Genomic DNA, 17,297 nt, shown 5'->3' on the forward strand with positions numbered 1-17,297 from the left:
GCAGTGAAGGATCAACCTTAAACTGACTTTGGCTGGCTTGAAGAGAGAACATGACAAATGTCTTGAATGCTCTGAAAAATCTGGCAGAATAGATTTCCCATTTCAGCCCCTAATATCTAAATTCCTCAATCTAAATGTATCCTACATGCGGTGAGATAGTTCTAACCCAAATAGGGCATATGCACCATCTTAAAATTGTTTTTGAAAGCACCCTAGGTAAAACATTGTTTTTAAAAAGATAGGTAAAAAGCTGGGAAATGTGTAGATAATTTATTGTAAAGGACATGTGTTCAGTGTTGATTATTGTCCTAGTTCTGAACAAGTATCATGTGGGTATTTCTATAAAGCTCCTGAATCCACCAGTTTGAGTGATATCAGGAATTTAACTAGTATAGTTACATCCACTCAGACTTCAGTAGCCGATGTATTATCATTGGCTTTGTAGGCAAGTTAAATTTCCCGTCATATGCACATTTTCTTCCATCGATAGCGCTTTAAAACATACTTCCCTCTTAGATGAATGAAAGTTCACTTGTGCATGCTTTCCATACTACACCTTTGTTAACTAAATTCACAGCACTAAAGAACTCTACAGAACCACACTTCAGTGAAACTCTGAAAATAGTTAAATGCCAAACATCACACAGACACTCCTTCCTGTCTAGTTCCACTTCCTTGCAGCTGGATTCGAGACAGATTTGTTCTCCTTTAGTGATTTTGAATCCAAAAAGGGCTCACTTCATGAAGCCAGGCAGCCCAGGAATGGATGACTTGATCCATTTGACAAAACAAGCACATTTTCTCATCTGCAATGATTAGGGTGACTTCACCTCCCCACCCTCCGGTAATCTGCACTCTCAGCATAGCAGAGGGTCTCAATGTCATGGAACTGCTAGTGACTGTGCAGGGTTGTATGCTGTCTCATGGTAGATGGAAACTACCTCCTAATTGATATTTTGAAAGTGAAAGCTTGGTAAACCTGCTGCTGATCCATGAGGCCTGCTGTAACCCAACTAACCACCTCAATGTGACCATCAGCTACTAGGTCATGAAGAACAGACTTTTGTGATTGATTTGCTAACTTGTCAGTGTGTCTAAAATAGAATGTGCATAAGGCAGAGTCCATGGCATTTAAAAAGTAGGCCATGTGCATTTTATGCATTACAAGCCCTGGTGGTGAAAAAGCTCCATAGCCATTTTTCACTGTGGCAAGACTGGCTGTCCAATAAGAAAGCACTGGGTTACATTATAGCACCTTGTAATGCTTACCTTCACTTTGGGAGTAGCTAGAAAAATGATTCAAGGACTCATTTTAGTAATAATTTAAAATCCAACATAATAGTCACATCCGATTTTATATTACTATTTTGAAAATGGCACTTGTAGAAAGATGTAATTTTCCAAATGTGCCTTTCTATCAGTGTTCACTATCACCCAGGAGCTGAATGGCTCCTTGATTAAATGTGAAGTGGCTCCCAGAGCTGTGACAAAGAGAGAGTGGCTGATCTTCCCCTGACAGAATGGCCATCTGGGCTGTGCCCAGGAACTTAATTAACTTCAAAGAATGCTTACCCTGTCACAGGCAATGTCCTCTACGTAGGAACTGTTGCACACCTTCTACAGAGACTTCAGACCATACAGAACAACGCAGCCAGACTCATCCGCGGCCTTCCCAACGAACCCACATGACATCCCACCTACTTAAACTCCATTTACGCCCCATACAGAAGAGATGCCAATTCAAGCTGCTGACCCATGTGCACAAGGCTCTACACAACCAAGGACACCCCTGTATTGACCACAGCCTGAACTTTCACCATCAATTGAAGTCTACGTTCTGCCTCCCTTTCACTTGCCCATACTCCCTGCCGAAGCACAAGTGGAGGATGCTCCTTCTCCCACATTGCAGCAAATGACTGGAGCAGCCTCCCCACACACCTCTGGACCATCACCTCACTCTGGAATTCCGAATGGTCCTGAAGTCCTGGCTGTTCAAATAGACCTCCGGGGCCTGCAAGCGCCTGGATACCATATTGGGTGATTAGCCTTGCTTTATAAATCTTTATTGATTGATTGACAGGCAGATGTAGCTCACACCTGAGCCTGCTCCCACTGTTGTTCTGCTGTCCAGCCAAGCACTAAGCCAAGTGGGAGAGGAACTGCCCCCAGAACTGGTTTTGACAGACCCTCCAGGATTTCGCGGTTTGCCGCGAAATCGGCACTTTTTTAAAAATGCCGCGATTTTTACAAAAGTGCCCGCGAAATCGGCACTTTTGTAAAAATGCCGCAATTTTTACAAAAGTGCCTGCGAAATCGGGATGATGTTCTGCCCCCACAGGCAGAGGCGCAACTAGAGCCAAATTTCTTTACACTTCTCCCAGAAGTTCGATCCCAAAAAATGTGTTCAGTTCTTCAATTCTGTTTCTCACTTCTGAAATGTCTGTAATCACTTTCACTTACATTACTCAGGGTTTCCTTTCTGCATTGACCCTACCCGGACTCCGCCGTTCACCTCGATGTTTATTGGGGTAGAGACGGCAACTGTATCGTAATAGTGAGCTAGACAAAAATACACATTAATTTCTTTCTCATTTAGTATCTCAGAAACCATCTTGTGCCACCACCGCACATGAGCTGGCCATAAAACTGCCTCTGTTCTCGGAGACTTCTTTAATTTAACTCGTACAAAGTATGCTTTCAGTCCTGTTTAAAACACAAGTACTCAAATTGCAAAATTCTGTCAGGACCCTTTAGCTAGCCTACTTTAATAGTAAATTAGAGAAAACGAGGCATGTCTTCACTCGAAAATTGCATGCATCGGATTTCTGTGAAACTTCACTATAATAGAAAAGGTTTTAAACGTAAATCCTGAAACAATTCAAGGCATCTCATTGGCTGGAAAGGGCAGTGTCTGTTCCCTCCAAAGAGAGGCTCTATTTCGCAAACAAAGGCGCATTGTGTTAGAGCAATAAGCAACTCAGACCAGGGAACTCCCTTCATTATTGCATCTCAAACAGCCTAAATTTAAAGTGTCCTTCACAGATCGCGAGGTTGTTTGAACCCCTGTACAAAAGGTGACATAAATCCTACAAATGGATTTCTGATGCATTGGTCGTTGCAGGAAATCTCTGCTCCAAGTAGTCTGTAGAAAGGATGTAAGCACGTTAGGTTGTACAAATCTGCTAAGGTTTCAGGGGGAATATCACTGCCTCCACTAACTCGCTTTTCCGGACATGCCTGTTGGACAACAACAACAAGAAGCAGGAAGTGGGATAAGGGAGGGGGTAGGGGAGAGAGGCATGTAGGCTGTAAATGGTGAGCACTTTCGCGGCCGCTTTGATGTTCTCAGTGGCCGCGCGGCTCACTGAGAACACCAAAGCGGCCGCGAAATGTACACGCAGGCTGCCAGGATTTTTTACAAATATTCTTCCCTTCTGCAAATCAGGAAATTAGCTTTAGGATGTGGGAAGAAGAAACCAGAATCATTTCAAGCTTTAAAATAAATGGGCAGTGGTAGGATTTCAAAAGGTTTGCATACTAATAAAGTCAGTTATTTTTCACACAGTGGACCTTCTCGGACCTGCTCAACGGGCCATGGCCTGTCCACGAAAGCGGTGTCCAGCCGCCCTTAGACTTTCAGGCGAGAAAAGGGTTAAGGATGTGCCAAACACCGGTCCCGCAATGAGTCAAAAGGTGTGATAACTGTTACCAACCTATACTACAGCAAATGGAGAATTCCATTTCCAAAGGATAACAGCCTTCACCTGTGAGATGCTTCCTCTGTTCCATATTCCAGGTTGCCTATACAAAGTGGAATACTCTGCTAAAAGTTTCCATTGATTTAAGGCTGAAAATGAATGATTATGAGTAAAATAAAGTGCCGCAAAAATGCCGCTAAATTTCCATATTTGTGCCGCTAAATTTGCAAATCCATGCCGCTATATCCTGGGGGGTCTGTTGAGTGACCACAGTGGTGGGCTTGTCCTTTATCATAGCCAGACCTATGAATGGGCACACAGAGCTCTCCACTGGGGGGGGGAAAGGTAGTACCATCTTGGTTTTAAGCAGAGAAGGGCACTGTAGGGTAGTGTACAGTAAAACATGCAGCAAGTGCTGACAAAGTGGGTAGGGTCTTGCCTGGGAGCTTTTACCCCATTGGTTAGGGAGTGGCCAGGAGTTTCCCCCACCCACAGGCTTGCTCTGGGCACAGAGTTGGTGTCCTCCTCTGAACACCTCTGGACCTGTGGAAGACAGAAGGATTGCACCTGCGATTGGGACTTGTGAGGAGAACCCTAAGAGCTGGACCTGCTTCCATGTGTGCCCAGGACTGAGAAGTGGACTTCAAATATCAGGTGACTGACCTTTTGTTAAGCTTCAGGGACAAACCTGCAAGGAGCCCACTTTCCTGAAGAGCCCAGCCGACAAGTTCCTATTGGACCAGCCCTGGACCCTACTGGTGACTTCTACTGGTGTGAGTCCTTACCTCTAAATGGTGTCCTGGGGCCCTTAGAAAAGTGTCAGAATATACTCTTCCTGCATAAACTTAAAACCTGTTTTTTCCACTGGCGGCCTCTAGCAAAAATAAGGCCTGCTTGTTTGAGTGGATAAGCAATATCTGGGGCCACTTCAAGTAGCCACATAATGAGTGACCTATAAGGTAAGCTTTCTTTGCATTTTACTTGAGAGCATGTGGTGGTAACCCTCCTGATATTCTAGTAACATGCCCTACGTCTTCAACACAGGTCGAAGCTTATATATTTTAGTACTCTGAATGAGGGTACCAGCCAATCACTTGACCGTTTTATACCACTGCACATGAGTGACTCACAGCAGAGTAACTTTTCACTCTTACTTTTATTGATTTTGCATTAGTATTTATGGCCTAGAACAGATACATTGGTCTACACAGCATCCCATTCTTTATTCTGTCATTATGTCTATTTCTGCATGGCCCTTCTCAGTAGTTTTGGTATGCATGCTGCACCATTTGCCACACCTTTTTAGATACGGACACTTGACCATGCACACGCATCAATATAAGTGATAGTGCATTTTTAATAATTCGATTTTTCATTGATTTGTGCTTTTATAAAAGCGGGTTCCCTCTCCTTTTTCCAGTCCTGAAGAGGCCACAAACTCGTCGACTACATATTAAGAGAAGTCCACGCTGGTGGTTGGGAATGACATATTAATTTACAGACTGCCGTCTAAATCTCATTGGATGTTCTGCACATAATTTTAGGCGTTTCTACCGATAAAGTGAACTATCTCTTGACTGACCATTTTTGGAAATGCACACTGGGCTGTCCCACGTTGCAACTATTCATTTGCATACAAGGATAATGTGATTGATGTCTTATAGACTTTGTAACCTTGTTTGTAAGAAGTATCTAAATAATACATTGCTTTTGAATAGTAACATAAAAGGAGGCCTATGGATATACAAGTTTTATTAATGCACTGTATAAATGATGTATTTTGTCCAATAATAATTTGTTTTATTGTTGACTAAAGACTAAAATGTATCCTGCTAGAGTTACTTTTTGTTCTTTTTCTGCATGATTAGCCCAATCTCTTGAGGGTCTCCCATTTCTTATTCCCTGTCTCCTGTGAGTAGTAGTACTCGAAGATAATTAGAGCAAGTGAGCTCACGGAAGTTGCATGCTAGGAATGTAATACAGGATCCCCACATTTGATAAAATTGTGGCATTTTGCAGTCTAAGGAGGTGGTGAGTCTTTCTATTCCCATAATTTGTGTAGCGAGTCAGTGTGGGCTGGGGTGACGTCTGTGCCCCATTTCAAGGTAATGACCTGCTTGGCCACACAGAGCGCTATCATGATTGTCTTTCCGTTATTTGACGGTAGTGGGCAGGTTGGCGCATTGGGAGCTTCAATAGGCTATAGCTAGGGAGGCAGGGGTTGTCTGTTTCGAAGATTTCATTGATGTATTGCAATGCCTCCCCCCAGTACCATTTGTGTTTGGGACAGCGTCAAAGTTGATGAGTTAGCATGCCCAAGTGGCCGCAGAGGTAAAGTTATGTTCCAACTCGGTCTCCCACCGCCTCTTAGCTGGTGATTTGCTTGGGTCTGATGCTCTATAAGGAAAATTATATTTGTCTGCTGTAGGACCCTAGAATCTCTCCTGGTTAGGAACCATTTCTCTAAGTTTGTGAGTTGCCTGCTGGCATGAGGATGAATCATGGGGGTGATCCAGTGTACGATAACTGTGTAGTGCCAGTGTTCAGTGGCTGGGATGCCATAGTTGGACCGAGTTTGTGGGAAGTCCATTATGCCAGTGTGATCGAACAGGTCGCTGATTAGCTTGCAATTGGCTTCCTACCAGTTGGGGAATTCATTGCCTGACTTAGAAGGTGAGACCAAAAAATCTCTATATTTCCTGAAATAATAACATCCACTTTGTATCTATACCTCACTGTGCTGAAATATCATAGTAGATAACTAATTATGCCACATATAGTTCCAGAAGTGCCACACAATTAGCTTTTTCCTTGCACATAGTTTAGCTATCTCTGCTGCATAATTTGACGCTGCATTCCTACATAATTCTGTAATTCCAGTGGTCCTACTATGTCTGCTTCTGCAGTGAAGGTTGACATGCATTGCTGTAATTAGCAAACGATGGGCCCTCTCAAATCAAAATAACTGAGATCTGCAAAAAGCGCTCCTCAAATGTCAGTGGAGACCTGCATTTTTCATCTGTGATACAGCATCAAAAACCTAATTGGTGCAATCTTAATTGCGTTTTTAAAAGGTTTGACAAGTGATTATTTTAGAGGCGCTTTCACTTTTGGGTAAGAACTGTTCAATTTACAGCGAAACAGGGACAACACAATAATGCAGAGCCTCAGCAGACTCGGACCAGAACAAAAGTATTTTTCAGAAAAAGCTTCACTAGGTGTCCTATCGATGTACTTAAGAAATGTGCATTATGTGTGTAACCATCTGTGCATACAAGTTTTGTTAAATCATTGCACATTGATCCTTTCCAACGATAACTTCAAACATATTGAATAGTGAACCTCTCCCAAATTGCAGGAAGAGAGAATTCATATTGAACCTTCCAAAGGTACATTCGGAGACAGTGCTTATTAAACCTTTTCTAAAATATATTCAGATAGAATATATATATAGCCTTTTCTTGGGTACATTCCCAAAGAATGCATCCTTCTCAATGTACTGTTTAAGAGAATGCATAAGCAACTGTTCCCAAGGAACCATCAAACAGAATATGTATTCCACCCTTGGGAAAATGCAAACATGTTGACTGTATATCGAACCTTCCCCAGAACAGAATAAGAGAGAATGCATATAGACCGTTTTCCAGTATATAATCACGGAAATTGTAAATCGGAATTTCCCCAAGATCCTTTATATACTAGTAATTATATTCTACCATTTCCAGGGTTTAATCAGAGACTGAATTTTGAACTTTTCTTTCGATATAATGTAAGACAACAAATATTAAATGTTTCCAATGTATAATCTGAGAGAATGCATATTGAACATTTGCCAAAATGTAATTTACCTGAATAAAAATTGTAGCATTTTTGCAAATTAAAGTCCCCATTCATTCTTTACATCTCTCGACTAAATGTTGCCCAAGTAATGATGCATATTTTTGACGCTGCTCTGCTTTTGCTCTACAGTCCACGGGCTTTTCCAGCCAGGGTACAAGTTCTGGGAGTGAGTATGGAGAGGGCAAGGAAGGCGCTGGCCAAAATAAAGTCAAGTCCATGGCTACACAACTGCTGGCGAAGTTTGAGGATAACGCACCAACCAGTTCCCTTCGAAGACAGGTGAGATGGTGCACAAGCTGCCTAAATAAGAGCATGGAATTTTGGAATATTAAAAGTTTATGGTGCCCCTAGGAGAGTGCATCCAACTCGCTGATTTCTCCAAGGATTCTGGATTGATAAGTACAGAGCTACAAGAACACAAATGTATTTGATTCCCTTCGCCCCTGTAATCCAGGCATAGCTTTAGTTATTAGGAGTGAAGAAACACCACTTTGGTGTTTGGTGTGTTTACGGAGATTTAATATATCGGACACAGCTACAATACTTGCTATGAGTTGCAGGTGAGAACACACCTCAAGTAGGAAATTACCTTCCTTGATATCCTGCAATATATTTTAATAGATATATTGTGTGCATGTAGGGGTTTGTATGCGTGTAGTTCAATCCAAGTCAGGGATACTGGAGCGCCGTACGGTGAGGTGGGTTATGGGACACGTCGAGGGATGGAGCAGTTTTATCTTTAATGGACCTACGTGGCCTCTGTTCATTGTTTGGCTGGGTATTGATGACAGATGAGGTGGTCCTTAAACAGATGGTATATATGTACATTGAACATAAGAAAAGAAAGCGTTACATACTACTTGTAGCCCTCACTGTAAATCACGTGCTGTGCAATGGTATATAATCAGCTTTGTGACGGGAGTTGGGTTACTGCAGTAGTGCTAACTCCTCATGCTGGCTCTATTCACATCATTTATTTTTAAATGTAATTGTGTGTTTTTGCTTTCACTCACTAGGAAACGACTTGTGTTCCTGGTTATTTTGCCTGAACGCTGCATTAAAAAAAAAAAAGTATGATTTTGTTGTCTGGTTTGCACTCAGAGGGCAGCAGCGCAAAGCAGCATGGGATGGTGTTAGGTAATATGTCATCTCTAAAAAGGTTTTATTTGGAAAGCCCAGTCATCCATTTTGTTGCTTACCGCGACAGAGATGGAGAAGTGATAAGTTTATGGCAGCATGTTATATTTCTAAATGTAGGGTCAATGTATGAGCAATGTGTTGTTGATCACCAAATCAGGAAATCTCACTCAACGTCTCCCATTCGACAACTGGGGAACAGTCTCCTCTCTAAAGAATACAGATGCTGCAGTCAATCAGAACTGCAAATAGGCTCATACTTTATTGTAGAATATGCTCCCCTGTTTAACATTGTTTTGAATGAACCTATAATACAATACAATCAGACTTCCTAGCAGGTGGCTGCATTCAAAGACCTGTCCCGGCACTTCTAGCCTACAATAACATGGTGCGTATTAGTGAGTGACATGTTCACCCCTGGTGCACCGTGGCACTGAATAACAGATGTTTATTGTTACCAAATGCAGTGGTACTCATTTTAATGACCTCCGTAAGACGAAAGTCTGAATGGCCCATTTAGAGTTTGAAGCTATGACCCTGAAGTCTTAAAGAGATGCATGAAGAGGGTGCATTATTCCACTGAACAACTAGACCCAGCTGGCTGTCATTTAGTCTTGCAACTGTCCTGCTTCCTGGCTCCGCTGCTTTGGCAAGTATCTTTACGGTTCATTGACTAATAACTGGCCATCTTTTAGGGCTGCAGCAACATTTGGCTTATAATAGGTATTCGCCTCAACACTCCTTAAAATATAGATATTCAGCTTGCAGGCTTTTATTATAGCTTTTTGAAAAGGCGCATAATTAAAACTGGGATTTGTCCAATGCTTGCATGAAAAATTGTCATTTTACCACCTGATCTAAACGGATTACTTACTATTTTATAAGTTTAAATCTTCATTACATAACTTGTGCTGATGAAAGCAAGCAGAGCAAGATTGACAAATAGTACAAAGTATTCCTTTGATCAAATGTTTATATCAAATTTAGATCTTTATTTGTAGAATACAAGTCTCTACTCTGGCTTTGAACAATTTGTCCAACTATTCAGCGTGGGGTTGAAAGAAAAAATATGCCATGTATTGTCCTCTTGCAATGATCTGAGTTACAACTTAATGGCAGGAATGTAGGCGCGGGAGACTACTGCTGCTGTTGCTCAGTTGAATGCATACACAATGCCTTCATCAACCGGAATCCTGAGCTTCCCCCAAACGCTTCATGTTATTGTTCTGTTTCTCTGATCCCTTATTTCTCTATTTCCACCCAATTTTTAATTGTCAAAATGTTGAATACTTCTCTTAAGAAGTAATACTTTTGACTTTGAAGTATAGAAGGATTAATTTTGAACTGTTGAAGCAGTAATGTAAAATCATGAAACTGTGCTTTAGCGATGTAAAATTCTAACTTCAAAATACCTATAGACTGATTCAAAAAGAAAATACTTATTGGCATTTTGATAAACGAAAGAGCAAAGAATCACCCTTAAATATCTTTTTAGATATCATAATCCACCTTGGAGATCTGTTCCTTTAAGAACTGAGGAACAGAAATTCTCAGTAACATGTCATATCCTTAAATTGTCTAGCTGAGGGGTGAATTAGCCTGTTTTTGAAATGTTCTTTGAGATTTCTTTTATCAATGAGATGGCGAGTGTCCCAGAGCTATTTTTTTGATTCTCATGACGTACTGAAAAACAAAAGATGCAGGAAAGTGTATAGGTGTTTATTTGTAGTGTTTTGTTTTAAGTGTACTTTTCTCACTGAATTGTTCTTATGAGACACAACAAGTAGTAGCAGCAGAAAAATAAGTTGTTAGCTAAGGCAATCTGTGCTCTATATTGTGATATGTTTAGTGAGTTTTTGGACAGACTTCTCTGTGCCATTTTTACTGAGTAGCAATTGAGACTGTTGGTCAATCTGTCACTATTTAGACTTCCAGACATAGTTAAAAGAAATAAAGATGCATATTTGCCTTGAAGTATGCATCTGAAACATTCACTCGGTCTTCATCTACTTCTTGCATGCTGCATGCCTTTAATCTGCAAATAGAAAATTAACTAGAAGCTACATTATTTTTTTGTGATGAGGTGCATTGTTCGTAATGAGTTCCCGCTACACATTCAGCCAAATTCACAAAGATTTCTTTTTGTGAGAATATGTGATTACTCCTGGAAATTCGGGTGTTGAGGCAGATTTGCAAAACTTTGCAAATCTGATCCTCTGATCTCAGTCTTTCATGCTGGAGCATTCACACTCCACTGAACTGTATTAGAATTTTGGAGGACGTTAGAAATCTTTATCATCCAGAAATGAATTGCAAGTATTTGCCCATGCCATACAAATGATATCAAAGTGGAAATTTTAGTTTCCCAAGGTTAATGTGGAAAACATTGGATTCCAAACAAAACAATGTTTTTCTGAATGCTCATGGTGGGATCAGAAACCAAGTTTGATTCATGTGGGGCATCCTTAGTGGTGAACTATGGTTGTCATGGGCCCAAATGCAATGCCCACTAACTCCCAGTGGATAGTGAAAGAGAACAATAATTGTGGTACTTTTGGCCACTCCTAACCCAGTGCCACTGCATATGCTGCATTAATGTTGGCTATGTCCCGGGGCACACTCATCAAATACAGTTACAGTGTTCTTTAAATGTATGTGTGTAGAGACCTCCCCCCTCATATTTATCTGTGGGAGTTCTTTCAGATTCAGAGAGTTCAAGGATGATGTACACCAGGTGTTTCCAATAAGCCATATTCATAATAAAATGCCTGTGCAGTTCAATGTTCTACTCATGCTAACAGATATGAATTTTACACAACTTTGAAAGTGCAAGACTTACACACATGCTCCAATTCAACTTTTACCTGTAATAGAATAGTGAAAAAGGTTTTGTCTCTGCATAGTGGGCAAACCATCTTTCTAGAAGAATGCCTCCTTGTCCACCGCATTTCCTATCATCAGTTTATTAGATGTGTTAAAACCATTATTCCAAGAGTATTGGTTAATCAGTAAGACGTCCATAGCCTCACTATTGTTAATTCTTGTGGGGGGGTCCTTTGCGGTATGATATTCTTTTGTCGAAGCAAGATGACAGATGTCTCCAGCCTGGCAAACAATTCTTAAAGCTAAACTTGAGAACTTGAAGACCCAACATCAAACCATTTTAACCTTCCACTGTTACTACAGTTAAGCAGACTCATATGGAAAGGAAATTGACCTAGACTACCAATACATTCATAATGTTAGGCTAAGCCCCTTTAGTTAGTGTTAAGAGAAGGTTCGCAGTGTGCCTCACTAAATTCATACAGGCATTCTAGTGAATTCATTGTCCACTTACCACTGCACATGTTTCTTCTTGAAGAACAAACCAAATGAACTGATCAGCTGCAATCCAGAAGTAGTCTGTAATTCGGCAATTTGCGCTCTTTAATGAGCTCCAAGCAGAGCTTCTAAAGCTGGTCTTCTATGGACATTCTGCCAGTGACCAGGCATTGCCTGTGACAATTAAAAGTAACTGGTTTTTGCAGGCAGCAGGGCTCTTTAACCGGACAGGCAGAGGACTCTCAAGGTATTCCCCATTTTGAATCAATTTGGTTTCTGATTCTTTCCTATGGGACTAACAGAGCCAGCGAGACAGTTTTCAAGAGTGGCATGCAAATGAGTACAAGCTATAGTGCAAAGAACTGTCTATTGGCGGTAACCATCCCTAGTTTTTTTTCTTCTTTTCTAACATGTCCTTTACCCTTTTATCCTTTGCCAAGCTTTTCTGCAACACATTTGTGGACTAAACATGTTTATTCCAGTCACTAGTCCTGCCTGATGTAGATAAATCAGCACTACTACCTCCTGCTGATCCGCCTGTTAACCCTCGCTTTGCTAAACCAAAGGACCCACCACCGAGCCCACCAGCTCAAGAGAAAAGGCAGGTACGATTAATAAGGAAGCTATAAATAGGCCTCGTTTTTACCATAAGGAGTAGATTTGAAAATATGTTCAGTATCGAAGATGCTACGCTTTGTAAGCATTTTTAATCCCATTTTTATCGTTGTTTTAGATACGCATTAAACATTTTTATTTTTCTGATTAAATTGATCTTTGCAATAGATCACATTTGCTGATTGGAGAAAAATTTCAATTAATCAGTGCTAAAGATGTTGCTACATAAAAGTTTCATTTTTTACATCTTTAAATAAGCTGATGCATGTGGTGTGTTTTGCAGACGTGTGCGCCATATGTAGAAAATACTTTTTTCATTTTCAGTGTTTCCCAGTTTCAGGGAGTGGGTAGGGCTCCTTTGGTGGCCCGGGAGCCCAAGCAGCCTACTCAGGCTGCTGCCCGTGTGACACGTGAGTCCAGAATCCCTCAAAAAACAGATGACTCAAGCAAACCGCGAATGCTAGAGAAAGCTGCTGTGCAGCCCGGGCTCTTCGAGTGCGGAGAGGCATTTCCATCTACTTGCCCCGCTGCGCTTGCCATTGCGGGTATCCTTGACCGCCTCCAGCACCTTGAGGAAAAGATTAGCCAGGTGACGAGCTCTTTCTTCTTCTTCTTGGCTTTTCTTTGACTGTTATTTCTGATGTGTTTTTTCTCCTGTTTTTTTTTTCACTCATGTTACATATGGTGAAAGTCTCCTCTTGTATCTTATCTCTTGCTGGTGTCTAACTGAGTCTTTTCTCTCTGTCTTTTTTTCCTTTCATCCTCCTTGCTACAGAAAAGAGCTCAGTCCTTAGCAAACAGGGAGTTTCACAAAAAGAGTATTAAAGATAAAGCCGCGCACCTGGCCTCATTGTTTGGAAGTGACGATGCCCCGCAGGTGAATGAATGTCTGTTATTTCTCATAAATCAATGCAAACAACCCTAACGAGCAGGGGATTTTAAAGGGTTACTAACATTGACTACTTTATAAAACTTGAATCTTAAACAGGTCAGCCAAATTAATATTTAAGAACTCAAAATAAAGACAACGTTGCAACAAAAAGAACCTCCAAAAACGCTATTTGTTTGTTTTGATTTTTACAAGCGTTAAGATTGGTTGGACTGTATGTAGCCGCCAAAAAATACAAAGGTGTATCTGCTAAACTGTTCTCCATACCGTTGTAGTGACGTATTGTTTTAAGTCCTAAGTGTGCGTGTTAATCACCAGGTTTCAACAGCTGTTCATTTATGAAGCAGCTGGTGAAGTACACACATAAACTACATACACTGTACTGCCTGGGGTCCCTCAATCACTTGCTTCACACCTGTTTTCAGTGGAGTACATTTGTAGAAGTACCCTAATTACACACGTATATATATTTTGCTGAACAGAAACACTGATTAAATCACCTAAAAAACAGTAAGCATACTTATGCTTACGAATTAGAAGTGGAAAAAACACTGAAATACACGAGTTATGGTTAGAAGAAAAATCCACAACTAGCACAACAATGGAAATCGTAACTCGCACAACAAATGCAATGTTTATGACCTCACCATTAAATAAACGGATTCAATTACCAATATTGTAACTCATTTTACAGAGGAGATTACATAGCTCATTACCCTTACCACCTTCACAGAGACGACTGAGTGTAGTGTTATTAATTGGTTTGATTATGTGTTAGTGTTTAATTACATTTTGCTTTTAGCATCGCATTTGTCGTGGGAGTTGTGGTTTGCATGGCTAATATGGGAGTTATGGATTGCACTAGATTGGCCCCAGCTGCCTAAGGTAGGTATCTTTTTAGGTTTTGTTTCATGATCACGTTTTTTTTTTCCCGGGCAACTTCAGAAACCTATTTAAGTGTATGTTACTGTTTTCTAAGAAAAAGAAACTATAACATGCCCGTGTGTTTTTGATGATATAGAAGCATAAACATAGTTTTCTATTCCATTATTGCTAACACTACGTGATGCCAAACACCATGGTTTAGGACAGTGTGGGTTAGCCGAAAGAACAACATCAAATGTATAGTGCAGCCATTTATGGCATACATATATTAACTATATGACCTGACCGACGGCCAGCTCGTAGGTTTATTCTCCACTGCCTATGGTCAAAGGAAGTGCACAGTTGAATATGTCCATACAGGAGGCTGTAGCCGAGGCTAGCCGTAGGCCAAATCCTGTGTTCAATCTGGACGGTTTGGTGACGGAACAGTGTAGACCAATGATACTGCTACCAGCCCTGAGAAAACTAGCTCATTGTAGTCAGGCAGCTAGTGCAACTCTGACCCTTCTGTTCCTTTTTTTGGTCTCCCACACAGTGTCCCCTACCAAACATCTGGCCCACTTGGCTGATGTTAGAATAACTGTCTGTTGCTGTTTGGTTCTCTTCTTTTCTGGATGGTCAGACTCAGAGGCGCCTTACAACCTTTTCATTCCACCCCTTCTGCCATCAAATGTGAGGTACTGCAAATCTCTTCACTCTCACCAATGTTATTGAATCTCTATTTGTGTGCCTGGCCAAGATAATTAGATCCTATGGCTTTTTTCTACAAGAAGAAATTCAATTAATTGTGGATCATAATTTCCAAGCACCAAAATCCACAGCTAATGTGGTTGAATGCTTCGTTGGAGTTCAGACATGGATGTTGCAGAATTTCCTCAAAGCCCCTCTATGCTACAGACGTCTTGGTGGTAGGCATAAAGACAGAGAGATGGCAATATAAATAGCCTTTGGCCCTCAACTTTGGCAATGAAAGTTACATTCTTATGTTTTTTTCTGGAGAAAGACCTTTCTCTTAAAACGTGAAGATAAGTGCCATCTTCTTGACATGTTTCTGCTCAAGAAGGGCCCGATTCTCAAACATTGTTTTGTAGTACGGAAGCTAGTACTACAGTAGTACTGCAAAATGCAAGTCACAAACTTCCGGCTGGAAATCTGTCTCTTCTTTCTTTTCTGCCTGGAGATCTCCACCACTGTAGGTGGTGATCTCCACATAAGTATATGTAACGCCCTGAACGTCTCAGGATCGTTTAACAGACACGACAATGAGGACGCAACCACTAGTGAAGGGTTAGTTGTTTTAATGAAGGCAAATATAATACAAAGAATAAACAAAAGTTATAGTCACTGGAATCCTCCAGGCTAAGTACGTTACCAGCCCACAGCACGGATGGTCCTAACCGTCCTCTGCATATACGCCGGTCCCGGCGTATGCCAACAGAGGGCAGAAATGAAATGGCCGACAATGCCAATCGGTAGGCTGTGAGGGGCACGAAGAGTGTTGGGGAGAATCGAGGAGTCAGGGAAACACCCAGCCGGGGTCTCTACCTGAAGGGAGCAGCCGCTCAACCTCTTCCTCAGACTGCACCGGGACGCGGAGTCACCTCCTGGTGATGCGTCACCGATACCCCAATCACAAGCAAGAAGACTGAACCGAGAGCAGCCGCTCGATCGATCCTGTGGACTTCCGAGTCTGTAACGCGGCAAACACCTCCTGGTGTGCGTTACAGCTGGCAGTCCCTGTGTCTCTGGTCGGGCTGGGAGTTACGACTCCAACCAGCAAAAGCGCCACTGCGCTTGGACTCAGCCGAGTCAAAAAGCGAAGCTCAATGGTTGACCGGTAGAGCTTCCGGGTCCTTCAGGTGACGATGGGGCAAGACACGGCCCAGGGAGTAACGACTCGACCTACCTCCGTTCTTGCCTTACTGGAGCACCACTCCGGAACACTGCTCTTCACGAAGCAGGTACGTCGGTGTGAACACAATATCCGACAGCGTTGTACCTCCCGGTTCCTCCCTTTATAGGGCGTGTTTTCCTTGAGTTATGTAACAGCTCTCCTGTTTACATAAGGGCGTGTTTCCCTTGAGTTATGTAACAGCTCTCCTGTTTACATAAGGGCGTGTTTCCCTTGTATGACAGGAATTCTTGACAGTATACTACTTTCTAGTAAATGTTGGAGGGACTAGGGTGAGTGGTGGTAAAATGGTTAATATATTTTTTTTTTAAATGGGTGGGACTGAAGGAAAGTTAAAATGGGGAGCTCCCCCCACATCATTTCCGACCTAGCAATGGAGTTGGTAAATCCAATTAGGGAAATCTGCAATCTGTCTTTAGTAACCTCCTCCTTTCCATCGAAATGGAAGAAGGCGTTTATTAAACCTCTGCCCAAGAAACCATCAGCAGATTGCGCTGACTTACAAAACTATAGACCCATTTCTCTTCTTCCTGGCTGCCCAAAAATAATGGAGACCCTGGTCAACCGACAACTCTCAGACTATCTGGAACATTATAATCTTTTGGACCCCTCACAGTCTGGCTTCCGTGCTGGATACAACACAGAGTCTGCCTTAACAGAGGTAACAGATACAATCAGGCTACTGTTAGATGAAGGGACCCCTACAATGCTGGTCCTCTTAGATCTGTCAGCAGCCTTTGACACCATCTCTCACAGAATCCTGTTAGATAAGCTGCGAGAGTTTGGTGTCACAGGGATGGCATTAGAATGGCTGCAGCGTTTTCTATCGGATAGATCTCAATGTGTACAACTGGACACCCTCGTATCCCAGACTACAACTGTGGACAAAGGTGTACCTCCAGGCTCCATACTAAGCCCCACCCTGTTCAATATCTATGTGTCGTCTCTGGCCACCATCATCAAATCCTGTGGGTTCCAAACATCTCCTATGCGGACGATA

The 17,297-nt window shown here is 41.8% G+C and overlaps 1 protein-coding gene across 4 annotated transcripts in view; it reads left to right on the forward strand.

Moving 5' to 3' along the window:
* Positions 1-17,297, forward strand: part of MICAL2 (microtubule associated monooxygenase, calponin and LIM domain containing 2) — an 812,711-nt gene that overhangs the window by 323,054 nt on the left and 472,360 nt on the right. For 2 of the 4 annotated variants that reach the window (XM_085648193.1, XM_085648194.1), the window contains exons 16-19: positions 7,668-7,817; positions 12,479-12,601; positions 12,946-13,200; positions 13,387-13,488. In XM_085648193.1, coding sequence (XP_085504319.1) covers positions 7,668-7,817; positions 12,479-12,601; positions 12,946-13,200; positions 13,387-13,488 — 630 coding nt within the window. The remainder of the gene's footprint in view (positions 1-7,667; positions 7,818-12,478; positions 12,602-12,945; positions 13,201-13,386; positions 13,489-17,297) is intronic. The other 2 variants (XM_085648195.1, XM_085648196.1) reach the window with 1 other exon arrangement.

The sequence above is a fragment of the Triturus cristatus genome, chromosome 3_2 (genome assembly GCF_964204655.1).
Source record: "Triturus cristatus chromosome 3_2, aTriCri1.1, whole genome shotgun sequence".
Taxonomy (NCBI): Eukaryota; Metazoa; Chordata; class Amphibia; order Caudata; family Salamandridae; genus Triturus; species Triturus cristatus.